The following is a 21,839-nucleotide window of genomic DNA, read 5'->3' on the forward strand; positions in this document are numbered from 1 at the left end:
GATGGGGTTCCCAGGTGGTACAGTGGTAAAGAATCCACCTGCCAATGCAAGAGACATGAGTAACTTCCCTGGGTTGTAAAGATCTCCTGGAGTAGAACTGGCAACCCACTCCAGTATTCTTGCCTGGAAAATTCCACGGACAGAGGAGGGCCACAGTCCATGGGATCACTAAATGTGGGACACGACTGAGCACACACACAAACCACTCTATTACTGTCCCATGTTTCCAATGTGACCCAGAGATCTTGTATGTAAAGGTTCCACATCAAAACTGAGTTTCTGCTTCCTGAGCTCCAAGGAACAGTTAAGGGCACATTCTCCCACTCACTGTAAATTCAGAACATACAATTCTAAGAGACCTTTCAATAATCAGATAAAGTTTCCTCATCAACAGGTATCCTCACTGAGTGAGAAGGCTCAAATTATGTAACCAGCCAAGGCCTATAAGTGCTGATGTTACCTCTTTGTACTTTGAGGGGAGTTGGCAGAGGAACCCAGGGTCTAATACCCTTATTCTAGAATCCATTAGGTGGGTTTCTGTACAGGCAGGGAGGTAGAAATGCCAAAGAACCTACACTCAAACCAGAAGAGAAAAGCACTTAACATTTAATGAATTTCCCAGCATGTGGCTTCAAGCCACCAGGACACAAGCCCCACCTACACCCTTAATCTTCTCCTCAGCTCTTCTGCTGAAGAATTTGGCCTTCACGATGACAGGCTGCTTTGGGAGCTTTCCTTTCCCCAGAACTTTGTAGTAACCCTAGAAGAACAGAGAAAAGAGTTTATAATGCACCACAGCAGTCACCAAGAGTATAAAGAAAGATTCTTGTCAATCCACTCCATCTAGGAGCCAGGGAAGGCATGTTTCTGATCTGGGCACTCACGGAGGCACCAACTGCCCTCGCCAGTGAATCAATACCAGCAGGTTCTATCCGAGTACTCTAGCACACCAGGACAAAAGCTGTTGGGATGTGACTCTAGTCTCAGGCAGAGCTCAAACCCCCTTTTCCTATTCAATTACCACTTGATAAGCAAAAAAGGAAAAAAATCACATTTCCAATCATGTTCCAAGAAACCAGGGTCATCAGAACTGCTCAAACAACAGGCTGAGAAAGGGAATTTTAACTTTCCTGAAAGTCTCCTCTGGGTTCTACCTCCATATCCATGGAGGGTAAGGAACACAAGGACCAGACTCCTAATAATATACAAAAATGCCTTTTTGGGGTGCAGGGAGGGATCTCTTCAGATAATGTTCAGCCTTAAATATCGACTGAACATACTAGGATTGTATTTTATTAGAACATAAAGGGTGAAGGGCTGTGCCTCATTGTAGTCTTGTGTAAAACAGACCAGAGCCAGCTAAAGTAAATCACTACTTAAGTTCAGATGAGAAAGCAGGGTATTGACAGTAGGAATGAGATATCTGATCAGTTAAAAATTCAAGTGAAAAATGAAGTAAATGAATGGGAGTAAAGTATCACTCTTCAAAGGTTTTACATGATCACAACTGAACAAGAGTTCAGTTCTGTTCAGTGACCTACCCGTGGAAGTTCTACTGAATGAACTGTCTAGTAGGTAGCCGGGCGTGTATTATCCATTATTTTGAAAGGCACATAAAAGGCAAAAATAGTCACTTACTGATCGCACCACATCAATGATAGGAGCAGCTCCTGTCTTGTTCTTGGCAGCATTTACTCGTGTCTGCTCACTAACCAAGGTCCACAATTTATCAAGGTTGACAGTTGGGCAGAAACTCTGGTTCCTCTTTAAATGGTAATGCCTCATACCAACTTTCCCAAAGTATCCTGGGTGACTGGGAAAACAAGGCAACCATTTTCATTACCTCACTCCAACTGAGCTATGCTTACCATCTTCACAGTCCCTCGCCCTCCATGACAGTGTACACTGTTCACCTGTGCAGAAGAGCAACCTAGTAGGAACTCCACTTGTCGAGTAAAACAAATCTTAAGACTAGAATTCAGGTCACTTGAGAGCTTCTACGCCCTCCTATCACACCGGACTCCTAAACAAGTAGTTTTAATACCATCCCGCTAAGTTGTCCGCATAAATAGATCTAAAGGTTGTGTAAGTCAATCTGATGCATGTCACTAACCTGGTGACTGACTATGCCATAAGGGCCACAGCCAGTGAATAAGGTCAGCAGTTACTCTTCGAGGACTCTAGCACACTAAGGCAACAGTGGATACCCAAGCGTGACTCTAGCCTCGACAAGTGATGACAAGTTCAGTTCACATCAAACATAAACTAGAGAAAAACCAGCAACAGACAAGGTTCGTGAGTACTGAGACTTGCTTCCCGCTTAAGACGTTCTTAACTACCCTCTACCCCTAAATCCCAAGCTAGTATTGTCAGTAAAAGGACAGTGAGAAAACCACTCACTATTTGTCGAAGTTGATCCTGTGATGATGCATGCCACCAGCATTACCTCGGCCTCCCGGGTGTTTCCGGTGTTTGCCTGCAGGAACACATAGCTACATGGCTAAAATAGCCTTCTCCAGCCCGTCAATACTATTGTAGCAAAAGCATTTCCCCATACTTCTGGGCCTTGGCTTTATATCTCTTCCAGCAATGTTGCTCCTTCAAGACTCTTGGGATAAATATCACTTTGCAGAGTTCCACGTAACACTAACACAGTACTTCATGCCTTCAACCGATTCAATACTGGGTCTCGTTCCATTTCCAACCCCCCAACTCATGTGAAATTCTCTACAACCGAAGCACAGACGATTCTCAAATAAAAAGCCAACATCTAATGATCCAGTTCAATCCAACTCGACCGCATGAGCTCTGACAAACCCACTTCACTTAGCTAGCTACTGACAACCAAGCAGCCGGCAGGTATAGTCCAAGGCCGACCAGAATGGGGAAACAGCACTTACCGATGCGGCCGTGGCCGTGGCTCACGTGGCCCCTAAGTTTCCGGGTCTTCCTTAGTCTGGATGGCTGTATGGGAGAAGGTACTTAGTGAGAAAGCAGAAGGGAAGCGGGGCAGGGGGCAAAGCTTGCCAGTCTTTGAGGGACCCACAAGCAAAGGGGTTTGCTCTGTGGCGCCGTCAGCAAAACTGAGGTTACAGCCACGCCTGAAGCCGTGCGGCCTCATCAGGGAAGATCCCGGGCGCCCCGGCCCGCGTGTCTCGAGAATCTAAGCTCCTGGATGAACACGCGGCCCTAGTTTCTCCGCCCTGCTCCGGGCCCATGCCGGCCGCTCCGCCCCGCGGCTGGCCATACGCAGCCTTGGAAGACCAGGGCAAGCTCGGGAGTAGGTGGCTGGGGTGCTTGGTGAGTAAAGCTCGCGGGTTGAGACTACAACTACGCGGACCATCCTCAAGAACCACCTACCATGTCGGCGGCCTAGACGAAAGAGGAATGCCTCCGCGAAGTCTCGCGATCTACCGAGCACGGGGGCGGAGTTATCGCCTCACTTCCTGTCTGGGAGGCAGGGTCGCGGGCGGGGCCTCTTTGGCGTCGCGGGTCTCGCGCGACTTCGGGTCTTGGTGTTTTCCTTTTCCTGTGGGCTCCCTGTTAATTACAGAGCTGTTCCGGAGGCTGCAGTGGGCGGGGTATCGTTTCTGTGATGTCCCGCGGGAGCTCGCGCTCAGAGGCTATCTGTCTCGGAAGGCGGGGTTTGGCGCCCTAAGGTGCATTCGGTCGTGGCTCTGTTGGGCCTGGCTTTTTTCCCAGCGCCAAGGCCCCGGAATCCGCCGGGACCACCGTGTTTCTCAGCTCTTCACCAACAGCCCCATACCTCAGCGACCCCGCGCTTCTCGCTGTGTAAGAACACAGCGAGGTCGTCTTGGCCCGGGCGGTAGCGGTTGCTTGCGTGTCCCTTGGCTGCATTGAGGGACTGTTTGACCCTCAGTGTGCCCACCCGGTCTCTCTGTCTGCACCCTTTCAAGTCTTCGTAGATGTCTCTACCACCCTCTGGGAGTTGCTCGGCCCACACTCTTGAGTGGGCTCAAGGTGTTCTTTTCTCCTTGTGCCATTGTCCTGGGCATTTCACTTTAAACAAGCTCCTTTAAGGGACCTCTACACCAGGTTGCTTTGGGGTCCTTTGTTCTCCAGACTGTAAATCTACCCGTCCATTTTAATTTTCCCTGGAACCTGCTTGGCATGCGCATGACCTCGTCTTCTGGACCAGAGAACCGCTCCTCGATCTGGACTGTGCAAGAGTCTACTCTTGTAGAACTTCTCTGACTCATTCAGTTATTGTTGCTTACTTCTCCCCACTGTGCTACCTTAAAATCTACCACAAAACTCTTCTACTTGTTGGTCCATATTTATCTTTCCTGCCATACCAAATTCCTTAAAGGCTGGAGGATTGTTTTCTTTTACCCGTGCACTCCTAGCTCCCGGCAGGAAGTACACGTTCAACAAATGGTCCTTAACTGAATGAATGCACCTGCCCTCACCTCCCTTTGTAGATTAAAGTGGAAGAGGCGACTTCCCGTTTTAAGTCTTAACCTGTGTTCAGGATCACCTTCCTCAGTTAACTCTAGTGTGGGCTGTGTGTGCGAATTTTCTGTTCCTTGTTCCCTTCAGCTAAAATATAGTTTAGCTAAAGTATCCTAAATTCTCCCTGTTTCTGTTTATTACCTCTCCTCTTTCCTTTTCAGGCAGGCTCCCCAAAAGAATAGTCAACAAATCCTGTTAATGCTAGCTTCCCATTCATTGTTCAGTCCACTGCCATCTGGCTCTCAGCCCCATTATTTCAATGAAATTGCTCTTACCAATGTCATCAATTCACCAAACACCAAACTGAATGGCCCCTTCCTCATATCACTTGTTTTTTCCGTTTTACTTTACCCATTTGACTTCTTTTTTAGCTCATCTCTTGCCTTCCTCCGTCTTCCCTTCAGGTTCTTCTAACTTTGTCCACCATTTAAATATTGGTGTTCTTCAGCCTTCTGCCTGTCCCCCTGTTTTTATAGTACACAGTCTTCTTGGGTGAACTCGTCTTGAGTGGCTTCAATTCACATCTCTGTTGCTGAGCTCCACAATCATTCACTTATGGTTAATTTCTGGTTAGTGTCTCAGCCATTCTAAGATAAACTAGATAGACAAATCCAAAAACTTGACTCTTTTCCAGCTCACTGGTGCCTTCCTTATTCTATATCTTGGTGCGCAGCCTTGGCAACCTATATAGTGATGTCAGGGAGACTTGAAAATTGTCCCCAAACATTCTTTTCCTCTAATACATTGTCATCATGTCGTTTTTTCTATACCTAGCCTCCTTTTTTAGCCTTTGTGCTAAAAAGCACAGCTTTCATTAACACCCTTATCATATCTCTTATCTGGAGTTCAGCACCCTCTTGTGATCACCCTGTCTGCATTCTAAACCTCCTCCAATCCCTCCGTCCTTCACACCTCTGTCAGGTTAATCTTTCCAAAATGACTCATCCCTTCGCTTCATAAAAAAGTTTGGAACAGAACGACCTATTAGCTACAGAACACCGCCCACTTGCCTTTCCAGACTAACCTGAGCTTTTTCCCTACACAAGCTTTCGCTGCAGCCAAACCTCGTACAGCCCTTCTACCTTTTTTCCTGTGCTAGTGTCATTTCTCATGCCTGGAGTACTTACCTTTTTCCTAACCAGATGCCCTGAAGTTTCTTCAACCTTGAAGTCCTACCTTACATTCTGCTGCTTCAAGAATATTCCAGTCCACAGTAAGAATAGCCAAATGCACCTTGCAGTTTACAAAATATGTCTGTCTGCCTGCGTGGGCAGCTCTATTAGCCCCCTTGTATGAATGAGAGAGTTGAGACACAGAAGATTTACTGATTTGTCAGAGGCTACAGAGCAGCTGCCAATCAGAGCCTAGACCTAGCCTTAGGTTTTTTTCTTCGGATCTCCTGCTTTTACCTCAGTAATCACTCCCTCTGACCTCACGACATTATGGTCTTCATCACTCCTTCAATCCTTATTCACACACTGTCTGTACCAGCAGAAAGAGCCTTGAGAGTTGGGGGCAAGGCATAAGAGACATCATCCTCTATTTGACATCAAAAGTGGCCTGTAAGTGCACATGTAATGAGCTGAGCTACCTGGAAACGACCCTTGGTAAGATGGTTTGTGAATGGAGGTAAGCTGGGCAGAGTTTGGGGAATGAAAGGTTACCTTCAAGTATCTAGTAAATAGGAACTGGAGCAAGGACCAAGATAGCCCAGGGCGTGGAGGTAGAGTGGTTGGTGGGACACTGCTTCTGGACAGTTGTATCAGGTTTCTTGGTTACAAACGGGCTACATCTTATCCCTCAGGCCACCCATCTGAATGGAAGGCCTTCTTGAGCGGTCCAGCACTGAAGTTGGGTTCTGTGTTCACCTGACATTCTTCCTGTTGATAGTTTGATCTCCAGGGTAGGGAGAGTGCCCTGGACAGTTGTCTGCTTTTGGTTTTCTAGCCAGCTCCCTCTTCTTCCCAAGGAAATCATGTAACTTTAACATAAGGCTCCCGTGGGGTTTGTCAGCGTGGGTCAGTTTCCCTGGGTCAGCCAGCTCTGAGAGAGCTAGCCTATGCTATACTAAGTCACTTCAGTCATGTCCGACTCTGTGTGACCCCATAGACGGCAGCCCACCAGGCTCCCCCGTCCCTGGGATTCTCCAGGCAAGAACACTGGAGTGGGTTGCCATTTCCTTCTCCAGTGCATGAAAGTGAAAAGTGAAAGTGAAGTCGCTCAGTCGTGTCTGACTCTTAGCGACCCCATGGATTGCAGCCTAACAGGCTCCTCTGTCCATGGGATTTTCCAAGCAAGAGTACTGGAGTGGGGTGCCATTGCCTTCTCCGCTGAGAGAGCTAACAAAGCTAAATTCTGTATATGCAAAGTTAAGTAGATGCTAGACATGAGGTACTGGGTGACCTCATGTCACCAGGCACAGGGGGCATGATCGTGGACATGACCCCTGAGAGGCCTCTTTCTCTGTGACATCTCTTCTGAAGTAGAGCATGGCCTGTGACATCTCAGACATGTGGACTCTCCTCAGAGAGTCAGGGCCTCAGAAAATGCCTGCGAAATGAGCAGAAGGGAGACAGTGCTGGGCAGCAGCCTGGTGAGGCAGGTATTTGCAGTGCTGACCTTCTTACTCCTCCCTTAGCCCTCTCTCCAGGTGGCCTTGTGAACACACTGCCACCTGAAGAAGACCCTGGTGGTCCCTTTCTCTTCCTTTCCTCTCTGGGTTCCTGATTTCATCAGCGATTCTTCAGACAGCAACAACAGCCTGGGTGCATTCAACCTTGCTTTCTTGCTCTCCATCTTCAGAGTCGTACATTTGGAAATATGTTGCTCTCCTTTTTCAAGTGGGGCTTCACTGGTGGCTCAGGTGATAAAGAGTCTGCCTGCAGTGCAGGAGACCCAGGTTCGATTCCTGGGTTGGGAAGATCCCTTGGAGAAGGAAATGGCAATCCACTCCAATATCCTTGCCTGGAAAATTCCATGGGCAGAGGAGCCTGACAGACTACATACAGTTCATGGGGTTGCAAAGAGTCAGACACCACTGAGTGACTTCACTTTCATTTCTTTCTCCTTTTTCAAGTAGAGGATTGTTAATTTAAGATGGGACGAGTCAGGGTGTCTTTTCTAAGTGAGAATTTGAGAAAAACTCAGATCCGAATTTACTTCAGAAAGAATTTTAAAACTTACATGTCATAGAAAAGACAATACATGAAAGAAAAATTTGAAAAAATATAAGTACAAACATCTCAAATTATAATACCTTACAACACTGTTTTCATGTCTGATTATTACCTTTCAGTTGTTATTCACATGGAGACGTAGCTGTCTGCAAAGCTGATGATCATGGTACACAAATCTTTTTGTATTCTGTTTTTGGTTTAATACTATTACATTTTTTCTGTATCACTACCCAGTATTCATGATTATTATTTTTAACAGCTAGTAGTTTATCTTCAGCACATACTATAATTTACTAAGCCATTTTCTCGTGTGTTTTCTTTTTTTTTTTCCTTTCTTATTGTTCTCATTGTGTTCTTTGCTATTGAAGAAAATGATGCAATGAACACTGGTGTATGTGTGGCTTTTTTCTTCTTCTGTTGAATAACTTGTCTAGGATAAATTCCCAGGAGTGAGATTACTGTATTATAGGGTATGAACATTTTTATGATTCATTTTATGTTGCTATATGTATGTATATTTTTTCCAAATGGATTGTACCAATTTATGCACCATCAGCACGTGTGGTTTCCAGTTTAAACTACACCAGGTTCAGAGTTTTTGCTTGTTTTATTTTGTTTTTGCTTTTATCAGTAGTTTTTGATATACCCACAATATGGCATTTAGGGGAAAATTCATAGGACCACACAAGGTTTTCTTTATTACAAAGTAAAAATAAATATAATTCAAGGACTAAGAGTCCTTCCTTTCTGTGTTGGATAGATTTTTAAAAAAATCTCATTGTTCTGTGTGGCAAATGCATTCCTAACAGCTTTGTTGGAAGCTAGGATGGAAAACCCTGCTGCCATTAAACTCAGAATAGCAAAATGTGAAGGGAAGAATGCCAGGATCTTCGAGGGCAGTTCATCCAATAGCACAACGAATTCAATTGCTCTTGAGTTTTACTTTAGATGATAAAATTCATGGAAAGAACACAAAAGTTTTGGTTCATTTCCTACCCCTGTTTTCACTAGCTGAATGATTTTGAACAAGTAGCATTTTCTCTTTCAATCTTAGATTACTTGTCTGTATAATGAAAAACTACCATGATTCATTCATTCATTTTAGAAATACTTATTGGGCACATGCTGTGTATTCAGACACTATGTATGAGTGCCAGGCAGTGAGGGGAAGGCGCCATGGTGAACACAAAAGACAAAGTCCTGCCCTAGGACTGTGCCTAAAACAGGCAGTGAGCAAGCACACAGATAAATAATGTATCACATTCAACACAGTCTAGCATAGAGTAGGCACTCTCTATTTACTTGGTGTTTCTCCCTCCCATTTCCCCCCCCTAAAATGTATGCTATTTTGATGATAATTTGTTCTGTACTACCCATGCAAACAATCTTTGAAATTCTAACTCCCAGTATGGTACAGAGTGACTTGCTCTGTTATTCCTTGGCCAGGTTACAGAAACCCAGTTAATCTCTCCCTTCTCTCACCTCTGGGAGTGGGATCTTAAGGGAGATGGTTTGTAAGCAAGGTAACATACGTGAGGTTTCCCTTCTGTCTTTCCAGTCTTTCACTTTAATTTAGTTCAAGTCGCTTCATGACTTAAAGTGGAGGTCATAAGCTGATGGCTGGTATACTTTGTTTGACTCATGCTGTTATGATTTTTTTTTAATTTAGTTGGTTGCCAACATTTAAAATTTTTTTTAAATTTGGATTTCTGGTGTTTTGAAAAAACTAAGACTTGGCAACACTGGACCCACATTCTTTTAGGTGAGGCTCTTTACTGTTTATATGACTAACCCCTGGAGGCATTTGAATTGGCTACCCCTGGCTTAAGTACGTTCTGCCAAGCAAGCCCCTTAACTTTCCCAGGTCAGGGAATATAGGGGGGAGAGAGAAGAGCTAAATAATTGTGAAAAGGAAGAAGGGGATAGAAATGGGATCATTTGGCCTTCCCTTGCTTATCTTCAAATCAGAGACTCATTGCATGTGCATGCTCAGTCATGTCTGACTCTTTGCAGTCCCATAAACTGTAGCCCGCCAGGCTCCTCTCTCCATGGAATTTTCCAGGCAAGAATACTGCAAGCACGAATACCATTTTGTACTTCAGGGGATCTTCACGATCCAGGGGTAGAACTCACGTCTACTGTGTCTCCCGCATTGGCAGGTGGATTCTTTACTATTGTGCCACCTGGGAAACCAGAGACTCATTGCTGTGCCTTTAATTTAACCTTACCCTCACAGAGTTAATTCAGTTGCTCTTCTAAGACAGAAATCAAATACTTACTACTTTATATTCTTACCCTGAGTTGTGCCCACTGGTTTGGAAAGCCATGCCACTTCCTCAGATACCCAGAATGGTCATCCAGAGTCTATTGCAACTGTTCTCAAAGTGTAGTCTAAAGGCCCATGGAGGGGGTCCCTGAGACCCTTTCAGGGGTTCCACAAGGTCGAAACAATTTTCATAGTAATACTAAGATGTTATTTGGCCTTTTTACTGGGTTGACATTTGCACTGATGGTGCCAAAGCCAAAGTCAAAGATGGTGTGTAAAACTGCTGGTATGTGTATTCTTCACAGCCAGGCATTTGCTTGTAAAAGAAAAGATGATAAAAAGAGAAGAGCCAGTTTCGCTGAAGAATGTCCATGTTTATTAACGTTCAATCCTTGAATACAAGTTTCTTTAATATTCTGTGTGAAGAAATAAGTATGCATAAAGCACTTCTGCTGTTTATCAAAGTGAGGAACTGTAGTTGTATCCCTATTTGACTTGCATGCTGCACTAGCTTTATTATTTTGTAGAATACTAGTTTTATTTGAACAACTGACAGACAAACTGATTATTCAGGCTTGGGAATTTGGCAGATATTTTCTTTAAAAATGAAGAGAGCCTATCACTTCAAGAAAGAAAACACTTTATTTGTTGCCAACGATAAAATTTGGGCTTGCAAGCAAAAATTAGAATTCTGGTAAAGTTATAGCTGCCTCTGTGAATTTGACAACTTCATAACATTTACAGAATTTTCTGATGCAATTAGAGGTGACTTTTTTTCTGTAATGAAATATGTCAATATTTGGAATATTTGCATTAATCATTGAATCGGTATTTTCCAAGTCAGTGCTTGGTGTTATAAAAATTATGCCTGGGTTAAAGAGTGTTTCAAAGTGTTAAAGCAGACCGGTGGATGGTAATGTAACAGAATAAGAAAAGTTCACTGATGGAGTATCAGATTCTACCAACCTTGAAGAAACTACTGCTCTTGGATAGCCTCTGCCTACAGTAGCTTGAAGCAGGACTTCCATTCCTGGCCAGAGATTGAAGTCAGGCTACGTCAGTGAGATCACTGAATCCTACCATTAGACCACCAGGGACCAGTGGTCAGTGATAAGGTTCTAGCCAGTCAGTTGTGTAGAAATGAATTCCATATAGAGATGGAAAGTAGTGAAGCAAGTAAAGTGTTTGTTGCTGCTGCTAAGTCGCTTCAGTCATGTCTGACTCTGTGCGACCCCGTAGACGGCAGCCCACCAGGCTCCGCTGTCCCTGGGATTCTCCAGGCAAGAACACTGGAGTGGCTTGCCATTTCCTTCTCCAATGCATGAAAGTGAAAAATGAAAAGTGAAGTTGCTCAGTCGTGTCCAACTCTTAGTGACCCCATGGACTTCAGTCTATGAGGCTCCTCCGTTCATGGGATTTTCCAGGCAAGAGTACTGGAGTGAGTTGCCATTGCCTTCTCCGAGTAAAGTGTTTATTAGGAGGCAAAAGGGTACGTGTGGATAGACACATGAGTGGGCTCAGAGAGAGAGCTTGCCCTCATGGTAGTTTAAATCACTTTTATGAGGCATTTCTTCTGGATTTCCTTTGGCCAGTCATCGCTGCCTTATTCTGAGTCCATATTTAGCTTATCTCAGTGTCCTCTGATGTGTGTACGTGCATGTCTTAGCCAAGATGGATTCCAGTGAAGACGCCTATGGGGTAGCTTGACATCGCTTCCTATGAATTGATGCCCTCCCTTTTGACCTCCAGGGAGCTTTCCTGTGTATGTATAGTCAGAAAGGTCTCCTTGGCTTCAAGAATGAGGAATAGGTAGTCTTTTATGTCTTATTGGGCAGGGCTTAGCTTCTCCCTCCTGCTCTTTTTGAGTATCTGTGCACAGCAGACGAACTCCATCTGCCCAGCCTGGGGCCCATCTATCTCCTGACTCACTACCACTTGTTAAATTTTGGTGTACTATCAAAGAAGATTATCTACAATTATCTAATAAGGCTATTAAAATACTTCTATCTTTTCCAACTGTATAGCTGTTTGAGGCTGGATTTTCTTCATATACTGTAAACAAAACAACATGTAATAGATTGACTGAAGAAGCTGGTGTGGGAAAAGCCAGCTTCTATTAAGTCTTCTGCTGAGCCAGACATTAGGAGGTTTGCAAAAAGGCAAAAACAATGTCACTCTTCTCACTAAATTTATTATTTGAAAGTATTTTTTCCTGAAAAGTATGTTATTCATGTTGACTTGTAATAGGTTTATTGTGTTTTAATGAATTAATATTTTAAAATTATCTCACTTTTAACTTATAATATGGTAAATGGCAGTAGATATAACCACATAAGTAAAATTTCTTTGGGGTCCTCAACACTTAAAGTAAGTAAAGTGGTTCTAAGACTAAAAGGTTTGATATTCTCAAAAGTCTGGCGAAATAAACTTATCCACATTTAAATCTTTTAAGAGACATTGTCCTCACCTCCATCAGGGCTGCTACTGTGGCTGTGCTCTGGAAAGTAACTGCTCTTAGAGCCTCAGAATGAATTCAAGATAAAAGCCCGTCCGTTACTTTATTTAGTGGCATCTTGCTGGGCTCCCAAGAAGCCTGGCCCCTCCTGCCTCCTCTGTCCTTAATGCGCTTGGTTCCCAAAGACTGGAATTGAAGTGACAGTTCTCTTAAATTTGCATAATTACAGAGCTCTGAATTTGAATTAAATGAATTTTGTTTTTGTTTCTTTATAAATAAGTACAAATATAAAACTAGGTGCACTCTTTATGCTTTTATATAATTACAAAACCTAAAACAGCTGATAAATGATAAAAAAACCAAAACAAACTAACAATATTAATATCATTTGCACATGATGTGTTGCTAAGCAAAATTATCACCTCAGCTTAAGTGAGGTGCACCCTGTTGTGGCTAAGTTTAGCAAACTTGTGCCACATGATGGTGGTCCAGTTTCCCCACTACTGTCTGTATTCTAGGTTCTGTGGAACATTCATCATCATGCGCTGTGATTTCATTTGGGCTTCCTGTGGCGAGAATCCGTCATTTACATATTATCTGCTCCTTTTTCTTCTCATTATCCTGAGACAAAGTAATACTGGTATGAACTAGATCCTAACTTTTTAACACTGCCTCTAAAATCCCATCATGGTGGATATATAGATGACCCAGAGTATTTATACTTTAAAAAGCTCATCAGAATGAAACACTAATTTACAAAAGTTGTTAGAGAGAACTCATGAGGAGCCAAATTCTCTGAACCTCATTTTCCTCAGCCTGTCTCTGATGATTTTATTTCATTTTTTAAAATACAATCCCTATTTCCAAGGGTAATTGGGAGGATGGAGATAAAGTATATAAAGCACCTGGCATAAACTTGGCATTTAGTAAATTTCCTTCTCTTTTCCAAAATGAAATGTTGGATCAAGCTTGTCCATTGATAAGAGAAGCACAGAAGTATCTGGGACATTTTTGAAGGCAAACCAACCCTGTAGGACACACACAACCTAGCAGACCCCTCCATGCTTTGTCTTCCCGGCAGAAATCTGGGACTGTCTTTTGGGCCCAAGTGAGAGTTCGGACTGTTCCCGTTGCGGGACGTGAGCCTCCAGTTCTAGGGACAGACATAGCGTGGACTTCTGAGGCCTTGGTTTTTGTATCCTTTCCAGCCCTTTTCCCAAAGAAGTAAATCACTCTGCTTTGTGCTACACTTATAGGGAGTAGAGCTTGGTTTGCTTTATACACTACTTCACACTTGAGAATATTAATGGAAAAGCCCCAGTTCTGGGCACATGTGTGGGCACAGACACAGGCATGAGCTTTATGGGGCAGTCACTAATGCACCAGAAAAACAGAAGCAGACAGATGGAGGCGACACTGATCTGCTCGTTGTGCCAACAGGACCTGCACAGTGTTGGTGCCTGGCTTCTACCCTGTTAGCATTTGCTCTGTAAGAATTGCTTCCAGTGCTTGATCAAGGAGCTAGAGCACGTTGCTGGGGTTCAATGGGACTGTCCCAGATGGTAAGTACAAAGGCACCAGAGGTTCACCTCCATCTCTGAAACAGCTCTTTTCCCATTTCATAGGAATTGAATTTCAGGTGTAGAAAGAATCAGAATTTAAAAGCCCATGGGATACTCATTGCTGAAAGCAACTCTTTAGGGAATCTGTGAGACAAAGCAAATCCTCTTGCTGCTTAATAGATCTGTTTTGTAGGCTAGGATTTTTCATGTTGGGATTTCCTTAAATTGGTGGCAGACTAAGAAACCTGGAGAGTTTGATTCAGGGTTTGGCTGCCTCCCCAGAAGGAGAGGATATGTCCTGACCCACTAAACTTCTGAAGCAGGGGAAGAATAGGTGGGCCCCTCAGGTCAGTCAGGAAAAGATTTTGAACAGACTTGCACTGACTAATGAACCATTCACCATCTATGGTGAACCCCCCTCCTACTGCAGGGAGGAGCTTGTGCCTTTCTTCTGAACGTCAGGTTTCCTAGGAGACAATCTCATTGAGAACTGTGAAGTCCTTGGAGACAGCAGCCAGGTCCCTTCATTTCATTATTCTAGAACAAGTCATGTTGCATTGGTGCATTGAGTGTCTGCTGAATGAACTTGTGCGATGAAAAAGCCAAATCAGTTGACAGCATTTAAAAACATCATCATTTTTGTTTGTTTTGTTGTCTGCAGTATTTTAAAAGTGATTTGTAGCACAGGTCTAGGTTATCTGAGGCATTAGACCATTGCAGGTACTTTGAGATCTGAATTTTGAGATTTTTAAACCTTGGACAAGCTACCTAACCTCTGTTAGTTCTCTGTTGAGAGTTTGGAGTACAGAAAAGATATGGTCTACTTAGATTTTTTTAATTAATATGTGATTTTTAAACTTAACCACTTAAACTTAGTTCTCCCCTAAGCTTTTAATTTTAACTTACAAATCTTATTCTATTTATTAATATAGAAAATTTAACAGTCACTTTAAAAGGACCTTTCATTAATATTTGAACATATTTACAGCTAATATTTGCTTTTATAAATTAATTTTTTAAAAAATAATTCAATTGTCTAGCAAATAAACATTCTAAAGAACTTAACTCTTGGAAATACAGTAAGTTAAATTTATAAAAATGGAGAATCAAATATGTCTTAAAAGTTCCAGCACTGTTGCATTATTATCCAGAATATGTAAAGAGCTTGTACAACTCACCAATGTAAAAATGGGCAAAGAACTTGAATAGACATTCTCCAAATATCACTAATATTTAGGGAAATACAAGTCAAAACCATGATGAGATATGACCTTACATTTTTTAGCATGGCTGCTATTAAAATAAAGAACAGAAATAACAAGTGTTTGTGAGGATGTGGAGAAATTGCAATCCTGTGCACTGTTGGTGGGAATATAAGATGGTGCAGATTCCTTGGAAAACAGTATTGTGGTTCCTCAAAAAATTTTAAAATAGAATTACCAGCAATTCCACTTCTGGAGTTAAAAACAGGGACTAGAAGAGATATTTTTGTGCCCGTGTTCATAGCAGCATTCTTTGCAACAACCAAATGTGGAAGGAACCTACGTGTCCCTAGACAGATGAATGGATAAACAAATGTGGTATCTACATGAAATGAAATATTCAGCCTTAATAAGGAAGGAAATTCTGACAAATGCTACAATATGAATGACCTTTAAGAACATTATATTAAATAAGCCAGTCACAAAAAGACAAATATTCTATGATTCTGCTTACATGACGTACGTAAAGTAGCTAAATTTACAAAGATAGTATGGGGATTGCCAAGGGTGCAGGGAGGAGGGGATGGAGAATAGTTTAATGATATAGAGTTTCGGTTTTGTGTTTTTTAAAAAATTTAATTATTTTATTGGAGCATAGCTGATTTACGATGTTGTTAGTTTCAAGTTTTGCCCATTTTTAAATCAGTATTTTGTTGAGTTGTATGGCAGCTTTATATATTCTGGACACTAGACCCTTATCAGATAAATGACTTGCAAATATTTTCTCCCTTTCCACGGGTTGCCTTTTTGTTTTGTTGATAGTGTGCTATCAACACATTGAAAGTTTAACATTTTAAAGTCCCATGTACCTGTCTTTTGTCATCTGTGCTTTTGGTGTCATACCCAGGAAATTATTGTCATAAAACTTCCCTCCTATGTTTTCTTCCAAGAGCTTTATAGTTTTAACTCTCATGTTTAGGTCTTTGGTCTCACTTAAGATTTCTACCATGAACTAATTATACATATCTCAAGACTGTTTGACTCTAAAATCAGAAACATTCAAAAACTAAGATCATGGCATCTGGCCCCATCAGTTCATGGCAAATAGATGGGGAAACAGTGGAAACAAGTGACAGACTTCATTTTCTTGGGCTCCAAAATCACTGCAGATGGTGACTGCAGCCATGAAATTAAAAGATGCTTGCTCCTTGGAAGAAAAGCTATGACAAACCTAGACAACTTATTAAAAAGCAGAGACATTACTTTGCTGACAAAGGTCTGTATAGTCAAAGCTATGGGTTTTCTAGTAGTCATGTATGGATGTAAGAGCTGGATTGTAAAGAAGGCTAAGTGCCGAAGAATTGATGCTTTTGAACTGTGGTGTTGAAGAAGACTCTTGAGTCCCTGGACAGCAAGGAGATCAAACCAGTCAATCCTAAAGGAAATCAGCCTTGAATATTCATTGAAAGGACTGATGCTGAAACTGAATGCTCTAATACTTTGGCCACCTGATGAGAAGTGCTGATTCATTAGAAAAAACCCTGATGCTAGGAAAGATTGAAGACAGGAGGAGAAGGGGATGACAGAAGATGAGATAGATAGATCACATCACCAACTCAATGGACATGAGTTTGAGCAAGCTTCAGGAGATGGTGAAGGACAGGGAAGCCTGGCATGCAGTCCGTGGGGTTTCAAAGAGTTGGACATGACCGAGCAACTGAACAGCAATAACAAAAGTTACAAAACTAAATTCATACTAATGACAATTATTAGAATCATGGTGTTTGTTGCCAAGTTATTCTAAGTACAAGGAAGAATGAAAATATAAGCTTTGGTGTCAGTATATCTGGGCATCTTAGTGTGAGTTCTAGTCTGCGTGTGTGTTCAGTTGCTCCATCGTGTCCCACTTTTTGCGACCCCATGGGTTGCAACCTGACAGGCTTCTCTGTCCATGGAATTTTCCAGGCAAGAGTACTGGAGTGAGTTGTCATTTCTTTCTCCAGAGGATCTTCGAACCCACATCTCTTGTGTCTCCTACATTGGCAGGTGGATTCTTTACCATTGAGTCACCTGGGAAGACCCAAGTCCTAATCTACCTGCCACTTAATAGTTGCATAGTTTGGTAAGTTTTCCTGCCTGTAAAATGGAGATGCTAATTGTAATTAATTTATAGGGTTGTTATGAAGAGTAAGTGAGAACAGAAAAGAAAACATTCTGTACTATATGCCTCGGATATAGTAAGAGACCAAGAAATGTGAAAAAAATGCTATTATTTAGAACTTGTGAAACTGAAGTGGAAAAATCTGTTAGATGTGAATATGCTTGATTTGGAGTCAGGCCATTTCTTGAATATGCTGCATCTTCATTATTTAGTATGTCCTATGGTCTGGCCAGGCTGTTGTTACCTTCCATATTTGCATTTGTGGGTCAGAGTGGAATAAGCTTCCTCTGCTACTTGGAGGTTTTAGGATTCTCTGCTGTGGGCTATTTGTTGGTTCATATGGTAGTTACTGACTTTCATGTACCAGGCCTTATGGTATTTAGGGCACTGAGATGAAAAGACCAGGCCCTTGCCTTCAAGGAACTCATATTCTATTGAAGGGCAGATAATAATACAGTGTTGTAGGAATGTGAAGGAAAGACTCTTTAGGCAAAGGAGCAATAACTCTGGGAGGTTCTCAGTGCACAAGGACTGGTGGATATCAGTTGCTCAGTAAATGTTTTCTGAAGGACTAAACAAATGGCACCCAAATGAGCTGACTGATGAAAAGCAGAGATGTCACCTAGTTCGGGCAAGTCCAGTGAGATACCCAATACCTGAACTTAGATTTCTGATCCTTAATTTGAGAAGCCAGGCTTTGGGAGTCTCATTCTTTGGAAAGAGCTTTTAGCACCTCCACTTTATCCAGCAGAGTAGGATTACAGACTTGCTAAAAGGCTTATCCTACTTCTGCCAATCTGTGATTTTCAAATGTCACATATGGGAATAGGTAGAGGGTTAGCAGGGGAGATGGACAGAGGCTGAAGAATTAAATAGGCCCTTAGCTTCAACGCCTCCAGACACATGGGGCCACATGGCATGGGGATGAGTCCATTTCCATAAATCTATTCCTCCTGGTTGTTGGGCACAGCCAAGCAGTTGCCGTGTTGAATGGAAGCAGGACTATGCCTGAGCTCAGGGTCTTACCAGCTGATTTTCAACTCTAATCCCTCAGTGGAGCCTCCCCAGGCCTGCATGTTTGTAGTGGGGCTCAGCACAGGGGGAGGGCATGAAGTGGGCATCTTCTCATTCAGCTGAACTGTGCCTTGCATCTCTGCAATGCCACGTCCAACACAGAACCTGACACCGGTTGAGGGCTTAAGTGAATACTTATTTAACAGATGATAAGCAATGGGTCCACAAAAATATCCATGGCTCTTGTCTGAAAGGAAAACTTTTTCCAGTTGTGACACTGCCCCTTTCTATTCCTCAAGTTGTGAGGTGCAGATCATGTTTATCAAGCATCTTCTGGTTGGCAGAGGCTATATGGAGTATTTATGCCTGTATTATCTTTTCTAGAAAACTTCACAGCAACCCTCTAACATAGGTATTATCCCCATTTTACAGATGAAAAACCTGGGAATTGTGATTATGTAAGGATGGGCTGGAAGAAGCATAAGCTGGAATCAAGATTGCCAGGAGAAATATCAATAACCTCAGATATGCAGATGATAACCACCCTTATGGCAGAAAGTGAAGAGGAACTAAAAAGCCTCTTGATGAAAGTGAAAGAGGAGAGTGAAAAAGTTGGCTTAAAGCTCAACATTCAGAAAACAAAGATCATGGCATCTGATCCCATCACTTCATGGGAAATAGATGGGGAAACAGTGTCAGACTTTTATTTTGGGGGGCTCCAAAACCACTGTAGATGGTGACTGCAGCCATGAAATTAAAAGATGCTTACTCCTTGGAAGAAAAGTTATGACCAACCTAGATAGCATATTGAAAAGCAGAGACATTACTTTGCCAACAAAGGTCCATCTAGTCAAGGCTATGGTTTTTCCTGTGGTCATGTATGGATGTGAGAGTTGGACTGTGAAGAAAGCTGAGCACCGAAGAATTGATGCTTTTGAACTGTGGTGTTGGAAAAGACTCTTGAGAGTCCCTTGGGCTGCAAGGAGATCCAACCAGTCCATTCTAAAGAAGATCAGCCCTGGGTGTTCTTTGGAAGGAATGATGCTAAAGCTGAAACTCCAGTACTTTGGCCACCTCATGTGAAGAGTTGACTCATTGGAAAAGATCTTGATGCTGGGAGGGATTAGGGGCAGGAGGAGAAGGGGACGACAGAGGATGAGATGGCTGGATGGCATCACCAACTCGATGGACATGAGTTTGAGTGAACTCCGGGAGATGGTGATGGACAGGGAGGCCTGGCGTGCTGTGATTCATGGGGTCGCCAAGAGTCGGACACGACTGAACGACTGAACTGAACTGAACTGAATAACTACTAAGTGTCAGGTCAGGTCGAGTCAAACTCAGGTTCATCCACCTTTGGAGCTTGTGATCTGCACTGTGGCGCTTTGCTCAGGGGGAGATTCCTCACCCACTGGAATTATTGCGCTAATGGAGAGACTCAAGGGAGAATCTGAGGAAAGACCCAATCCTGCAACCTAAGATATTGGGTACAGATCTTCCATCAATGCAGTCACAGCCTAGTTGAAATTCTCCCCAGCAACTCCATCACACTAGGAAGTGGATCTACATCAGGTCTTAGGCCCTGAGGAAACCAGCGGGACCAGGTCTTTGAAAGCTAGTGATGGGGACCAAAGCAAAGGCAGTAGTATGCTGAGCACACACTGTCTCAGCTGTGCTGTGAGATGGCTGGTGTGGCGGGTTCTGGGAAGGCTGGATATTGGAAATGGGTCTACTCAGCCAATGAGACTATCTACTTGGGACTGTTTGCTTTTAAATCTGTTTGAAAATGGTCCCAGATCAAATTCTACCTGGAAAGTTGGCCATTGAGTCCCCAAGTGATACTTTAAATAAATGTAGCAAGCTCTGAAGGAAGCTGGCATGCCTGAAACTCTTTACTATATGCTGGGTCTGTTTTCAAAATTTTCAGGGCTCCTATGGTTCTGGGACTCCTTGGTGGCTCAGATGGTAAAGAATAGACCTGCAATGCAGGAGACCTGGGTTCAATCCCTAAGTCAGGAAGATCCCCTGGAGGATGGCAATCCACTTCAGGATTCTTGCCTGGAGAATCCCCATGGACAGAGGAGGCTGGTGGGCTATACAGTCTATGGGGCCACAAAGAGTCAGATACAACTGAGTGACTAACGTGTGTGTGCACCCACACACACACACACACACTTATGATTATATTTGTTATTTTAGGAGAGGAAGGCTATTAAGTGTATATTTCCTTCCCAGTGTAAGTAAAAGGAACATTAATCTTTCTCTTCAAATCTAATAAAAGACAAATTCTAGATGTGAGACCTTGATTCTGAGGTCTAGATTCCAGTCTCTCCTTGTTTGGTATCTTACTTTTCCCAGTATCAATGTGGTAGATGCAGTCTAGGTAGGGACAGAGACCCTGGTCTGGAAGTCATGGGCCCTGTAGCTTGGTCTAGACACTAATTGACTGGGTGATCCTGGGTATTCTCTGGGACTGGACTTGAAGAGCTCTAGGAACACCAAATAATCACCACAGCCTCCTGCTTCCTGAAGCTAGTGACAGGTAACAGCATACCCCCTGAAAACTGCAAATGCTGAAAGGGGGAGCAAGCTCTGTCCCTTCATGGGCAGGCCTTGGGGCTTTGGGAAGATGCAAAGAGAGGGACGTGATGCAAGATGCTACAACCTCAGAGTCAGAGAGGGAAATGGTACTTATCTTAATGAGCTGGAGGGGCTCTAATGGCCTGGGGTGAGAGTGGGAGGTGGGAGTCAGGGGAGGGGTGAGGTCTCAGCAACAGAAGCTTGGCAGGTGAGATGACTGCTGCTTGCTCACTCCAGGTGATGAACAGTGTGTGCAACCGTTGTGGGGTCTCGTGTGGGCAGTGACCCAAGCTTCCCAGGTGGAAGGCAGGCTGCTGAGCCGTGTGTGCAGCAGGTGCAGAACCCGGAGTGCTGGAGCCCTATTAGCAGGATAGTTTTTTTTAGTTCATGAACAGTTTTCCTCACATTAATTGGCTCTCTAGGGCCCTGGGAGTAGCACTGGTACCTCAGAACAGTACCGTTACTGGGAGAGCGATTCCCCTGGTGACAGGAAGGAGGCAGGCTGTGTTTTGGGGGATGTATTTCTGCTGCCAGGACTACTTGGAAGGCTATAGCTAGAGAGGGAGTTCAAGGTAGATGTGATTGATGGACAGGGTCTTGGAGAGGCCTCTTGTCTGCTGGAACTCTCTCATTTAAGAGAGACCAGTCATTGTTGACTGCTGTGATGGCTGGAGAGCAGGAAAGACCTATAAGAGTGTATCTCTAACCCCTCATTGAGTACATGGGACATCAGAATTCCAGAAAGTTCTAGAATTCTGCTGTCACATAATTGGTCACTTACAGAGCAAAGAAAAAAAATTCAGGTAGCTCCCTTGACTGTCAATCTAGGGCTTGTCTGGGCTTGAGGGACAGTAGGAACCACAGACCTAGAGTAGGGTGCTGCCCTTGGTTCCCCCACCATTCCTCAGTCCAGGCCCAGTTGGAAATTGGGACAGTGGCCTTGCATAGAG

General features: G+C 43.3%; 1 protein-coding gene, 1 long non-coding RNA gene and 2 other non-coding genes across 9 annotated transcripts; 1 reads left to right on the forward strand and 3 right to left on the reverse strand.

The window, feature by feature from the left end:
- Window positions 1-582: 582 nt before the first annotated feature.
- Window positions 583-3,427, reverse strand: RPL27A (ribosomal protein L27a). 2 transcript variants are annotated; one of them, XM_086340184.1, is made up of 5 exons: window positions 3,361-3,427; window positions 2,901-2,964; window positions 2,401-2,476; window positions 1,639-1,813; window positions 583-760 (listed from the first exon to the last, which is right to left on the reverse strand). In XM_086340184.1, exons 1-5 carry the CDS (start codon window positions 3,361-3,363, stop codon window positions 632-634), a joined length of 447 nt encoding a protein of 148 aa, XP_086196310.1. In that variant the 5' UTR covers window positions 3,364-3,427; the 3' UTR covers window positions 583-631. The 2 variants fall into 2 exon arrangements, with proteins under 2 accessions (XP_086196310.1, XP_086196311.1); XM_086340185.1 differs by lacking the exon at window positions 3,361-3,427 and having other exon boundaries at window positions 2,401-2,492; window positions 2,901-2,959.
- Window positions 860-988, reverse strand: LOC147357783 (small nucleolar RNA SNORA3/SNORA45 family). Its single transcript, XR_015142514.1, has one exon. It is a non-coding gene; the product is annotated as a small nucleolar RNA SNORA3/SNORA45 family (small nucleolar RNA).
- LOC147357784 (small nucleolar RNA SNORA3/SNORA45 family) lies at window positions 2,101-2,230 on the reverse strand. The gene has a single exon (XR_015142513.1). It is a non-coding gene; the product is annotated as a small nucleolar RNA SNORA3/SNORA45 family (small nucleolar RNA).
- Window positions 3,428-3,629: 202 nt separating the features above from the next.
- Window positions 3,630-20,181, forward strand: LOC147357785 (uncharacterized). 5 transcript variants are annotated; one of them, XR_015142095.1, is made up of 6 exons: window positions 3,630-3,792; window positions 5,968-6,102; window positions 12,889-13,010; window positions 13,811-13,932; window positions 17,138-17,256; window positions 18,742-20,181. It is a non-coding gene; the product is annotated as an uncharacterized LOC147357785 (long non-coding RNA). The 5 variants fall into 5 exon arrangements; XR_015142093.1 differs by lacking the exon at window positions 12,889-13,010 and having other exon boundaries at window positions 3,675-3,792; window positions 5,968-6,080; window positions 17,181-17,256; XR_015142094.1 differs by lacking the exon at window positions 3,630-3,792 and having other exon boundaries at window positions 5,967-6,102; window positions 17,181-17,256.
- The last annotated feature ends 1,658 nt before the right edge of the window (window positions 20,182-21,839 follow it).

The sequence above is a fragment of the Bos grunniens genome, chromosome 15 (genome assembly GCF_055505025.1).
Source record: "Bos grunniens cultivar Pamir isolate PY7600 chromosome 15, Bosgru_T2T1.0, whole genome shotgun sequence".
NCBI classification, from domain to species: domain Eukaryota; kingdom Metazoa; phylum Chordata; class Mammalia; order Artiodactyla; family Bovidae; genus Bos; species Bos grunniens.